General features: G+C 39.0%; 1 protein-coding gene across 1 annotated transcript; it reads right to left on the bottom strand.

Annotated features, from left to right (window-relative positions):
• Positions 1 to 822: 822 nt before the first annotated feature.
• LOC148269226 (uncharacterized) lies at positions 823 to 2,301 on the bottom strand. The gene is made up of 4 exons (XM_088212420.1): positions 2,285 to 2,301; positions 1,242 to 1,509; positions 1,104 to 1,136; positions 823 to 993 (listed from the first exon to the last, which is right to left on the bottom strand). Exons 1-4 carry the CDS (start codon positions 2,299 to 2,301, stop codon positions 823 to 825), a joined length of 489 nt encoding a protein of 162 aa, XP_088068546.1.
• Between the last annotated feature and the right edge of the window lie 1,805 nt (positions 2,302 to 4,106).

The raw sequence follows: 4,106 nt of genomic DNA, 5'->3' as shown, positions 1-4,106 counted from the left end.
CAATACTAAAGTACAATCCCAAACTAAGTGCTTCTTAAAAACTGTCCCAGAAATGGGAGGTGAATTAGGGATATCTGTTTGAAACAATAGATGAGGGAATGCCATGAAGTCGAACAATCTACTCGATGTACAGGCGGGCTAACTTGTTGGTGGAGTCTATAGTTTTGATTGGTAAGAAATGGGCAATTTTAGTCAACCTATCAATAATGACCCATATTGTGTTGTGACCAGAACAAGTTCTGGGCAAATCGATAACAAAGTCCATAGTCACATGCTTCCACTTTCATTCCGAAATATTGAGACCATGCAACAAACTACCGGGTCTCTAGTGTTTAGGCTTAATTCACTGGCAAGTAAGACATCGAGAGACATAGTCAATAATATATTTCTTCATTCTAAGCCACCAATATTGACACTCAGGTCCCCATACATCTTGGTACTTTCGAGGTGGATTGATAATTTAGAGGCATGAACAACCTTGAAAACATCCATCCTGACAGTGGTAGGGACCCAAATCTCCATGAAAAGATCAGGCAATACTCGAATCTGGACAAGGTAGGCACCATTACCATAATGGTTTAGGCAGAGTGCCTGCATTGCATCAACTAGCTTCCAACTAGAGGCCATTATTTGGGCCGACAAAGCAGACTCCTTTCGGCTCAGAGCATCACCAACCACATTATCTCTACTGGGGTGGTAGATGATCTTACAGTTGTAATCCTTCAGGAGATCCATCTAATGTCTTTGTCTCATATTTAGTTCTCTCTGCAAAAAAATATACTTCAAACTTTTATAGTTAGTATAGATTTTAAATGTATGAACCTACAGATAATGGCGCCATATCTTCAGAGCAAATATTATGGCCACTAACTCTGAGTCATGAGTGGGGTAGTTACACTCGTAGGATTTCAATTGTTTGGATCTGTAAGCAGCTAGCCGGCCATGTTGCACCAAAATACATCCCAAACCCATGTGAGATGTGTCACAGTAAATCTGAAATCGTCCAGTATTATCAGGAAACATCAATACTGGAGCAAAGGTGAGACGATACTTCAATTTAGCAAAACTTTCTTCACATTTTTAATCCCAAACAAAGGGTATACCTTCCTGGTGAGACGGGTCAACAGAGTTGTAATCTTGAAAATTCCATCAATGAATCGTCAATAATAACTTGCCAAACCAAGAAAACAACGTACTTCAACGACATACACTAGTGGGTTCTAGTTAATCATAATTTCAACCTTGGATAGATCCACATAAACTCTATCGTCAGAAATTACATGACTAAGGAAAGAGGCTCGATCTAACCAAAGAGAGCATTTATTGAACTCAACATATAAATGATTCTGACGGAGAGTTTTCAATACTCGAGACAAGTGATCGGCGTGTTCTTTGCAGCTCTTAAAGTACACAAAGATGTCATCAATGAATATAATGATGTATTGATCTAGTGTATGCCCAAAAACCCTGTTCCTAAGATCCATGAAAGCAACAGGGGCATTAGTCAATCTAAAAAGCATAACCTTGAACTCGTATTAACTATATCAACATCAAAATGCCATATTTGGGATCTCTTCTTCCTTCACCCTTAATTGGTAGTGCCCCGATCTGAGATCGATTTTTGAAAAACCTAAAGCACCTTGCAATTGATTGAAGATGTAACACCCTTTTCACCACCGTACTAAAATGTATTTGAAAAACTCTTATTTATTTGGGCCTTAAGGCCACCTAAACTCATTTAAATTTATTTCGCAGCTTTATATTATAATTTGTAAATTTATGCCTATTTTATTATTTTATTTTAATTTTATTTAATTTCACTTAATTTTATTTTGATTTATTATTTTTGTTATTATTTTTTTATAATAATTGGTTTTCAGGAGAAAATGGAAAAGGGAGAAAAATCCTGATGGGAAACACCCGTGGGAGAGGGCTACCCGCACGGGCATAGTGCGTGTGCGCACGTGACAAGCGCAGGATGTGCGCACAGTGCGCACGTCCCATATGTGAGAGACGCGAGGCCAGACCTGCGCGCGAGTCGTGTCACGGGCAGGTAAGCCTGTCTGCGTGCGTGGACAAGGGCCAGGTGCCGTACATTGTGCGCGCACCGTCCGCACAACAAGCCTGCACGGATAGGCTTACACATTTGGGGCCTGCGCACAGCGCCTAAGTGAGCCATAGGCCCTGTACACGGTAGGGTAGCCCGACGCCTGCAGGCTAGGCCTGCAGTGCGCAATGGTTGGGTGAAGCACACTACTGCCTCGGGCAGTGTGCTGCCACCCACCTTTGGTGGCGTGTCATCGCTTGGGGTGTGCCACCGCCAATGGAGGAAAATTCTCCATTTTTTGTGCCGCATCAAATCAAACATCTTTCCATTTTAACACACATTCTCTCTTTATCGGATTTCACCACTTGGTGCAAATCTAACGACCCAAATTTTCTATAAATAAGGGTCTTTCCTCCAATTTTTTTCATCACTTCCATTCTTCCATCTTCTTAGAGTTTAAAAAGAGGAAGAGAGAGTGATCTAGAGAGAGAAGGAGAGGAGGAGGAGTAGAACGATATAGGAAAAACTTTGAGGTTTTGGTAAGGAATTTAGTGTTCTTTAAACGTCTTAAGGGGTACTTCTATAAAATTAAAATAATGAATATGTGAATTTATGTGATTTGCATGCTATATGTTTTATTTCAAACATGCTATGTGATTTATAAGCATTTGATGATTTGTATATAGATAAAATAATATGAAATCGGTAAGATTATCTGGAAAATAAAAAAAAAAGAGAAAAGAAAAGTGGAATGAAGCCTGAATGGTCCGAAGAAAGTATTTATCTATATTAACATGTATATTGCATCAATTGTCTCGTTAGGCTTTTTATCTTTGAGAGGTATCTGCTTCCCCCTCCCCCATCTGGTCTGAAAAAACATGAGAGGACTGCTCCCTGTGGATGACAACATATCCTCTGACGAGAGCGATGGCATAAATATTTGTTAGGGGTTACCTTTGGCTAAGTACTGTCGTGGTTATAGAATATCTGATAGGACCACTATAGTCGGTACGACCGTGGTCATAGTTGTACCATGGTTTGGCAAGCCAAAAATATGTTTGAGCAAATTGTTGTCATCTGTATTTGATCTGGTCATTCCACATGGGTAGTCAAAAATCCGTATGTCTTCAGAGATGAAAGTCAGAATGACTTTGTAAAGCATGACACAAAAATCTGAGCATTTCATTATTTATTTAATTTTCTCTATTGTCAAGTATGATATTTGATTTTAATTGTGGTGTCTATGACATAATATTTTCTTAATAAATAATTTTCATAAGGATAGGACTCTAACATGAACAAATGATAAGCATTTATGATATAATTATTCACCATTTAAATCTTACGATGGTATTTAAATACTACTTTTCTTACTGAGGATATGAAACTCACTCTTTCCATGCCCCTCCCCAGATGAGGAAGATAGTGAGGAACCGTCCATTGACGTACCTCTTGAAGTCTATGAGGATCCTGTGGATCCACAAACCTTGAGTGCATGATTATTACAGCACTCTGATGAGTCCAATAGCATAATGATAGAAGTGACCCTTTTTGTATTTTGATATTTTGTATTTTATAGCAACTTCTGGCCTCAATTATATGTGTATTTGGAACTCATATATTTTGTAAGGGATTTATATTAATTTACTCCACTGCATATAATTTCTATCATGCACTCGTAATCTATTTCTGTATCTGACACCCTCATACCTTAATTAGCATTTAGGATGTCACAGATGGTATCAAAGCAGTTACGTAGACCAAATCCCTTATAACTGAGGCTGTAGGTAGAAAGACCCTTAGGATATCTAAGAAAATGAGCCATCTTTTCTAAAAAATTACACCATCAACTCGTGTCTTCCTTTCTTTTGTAAGAATGACACGAGGAAGACCTTCCATAAAACGTACCGAAAGACCCGAGACCTAGGACCATCCAACTAGGGCCGAGTTTATTAAACTCTTTTTAGCTATCCAAGGATTAACCGTAGCTGTAGGATAGAGCCTAGCCAACCCCTGTCAACACCCTACCCTGGAGTATAGAACAGCTAAGAGGTCCATC

This window comes from Carica papaya, chromosome 1 (genome assembly GCF_054855325.1).
Source record: "Carica papaya isolate Zhongbai chromosome 1, ASM5485532v1, whole genome shotgun sequence".
Lineage (NCBI taxonomy): Eukaryota > Viridiplantae > Streptophyta > Magnoliopsida > Brassicales > Caricaceae > Carica > Carica papaya.
The sequence above is the reverse complement of the archived record's forward strand: the minus strand, read 5'-3'. Positions and strand labels throughout refer to the sequence as shown.

Bases quoted from the DNA above. Each gene is read 5' to 3' on its own strand.
- LOC148269226 (XM_088212420.1), bottom strand. The intron at 1,137-1,241 runs GTTGAAATTATG...GGAATTTTCAAG, and splicing joins TTTATGTGGATCTATCCAAG to ATTACAACTCTGTTGACCCG. The intron at 994-1,103 runs GTATACCCTTTG...GGACGATTTCAG, and splicing joins TGACCCGTCTCACCAGGAAG to ATTTACTGTGACACATCTCA.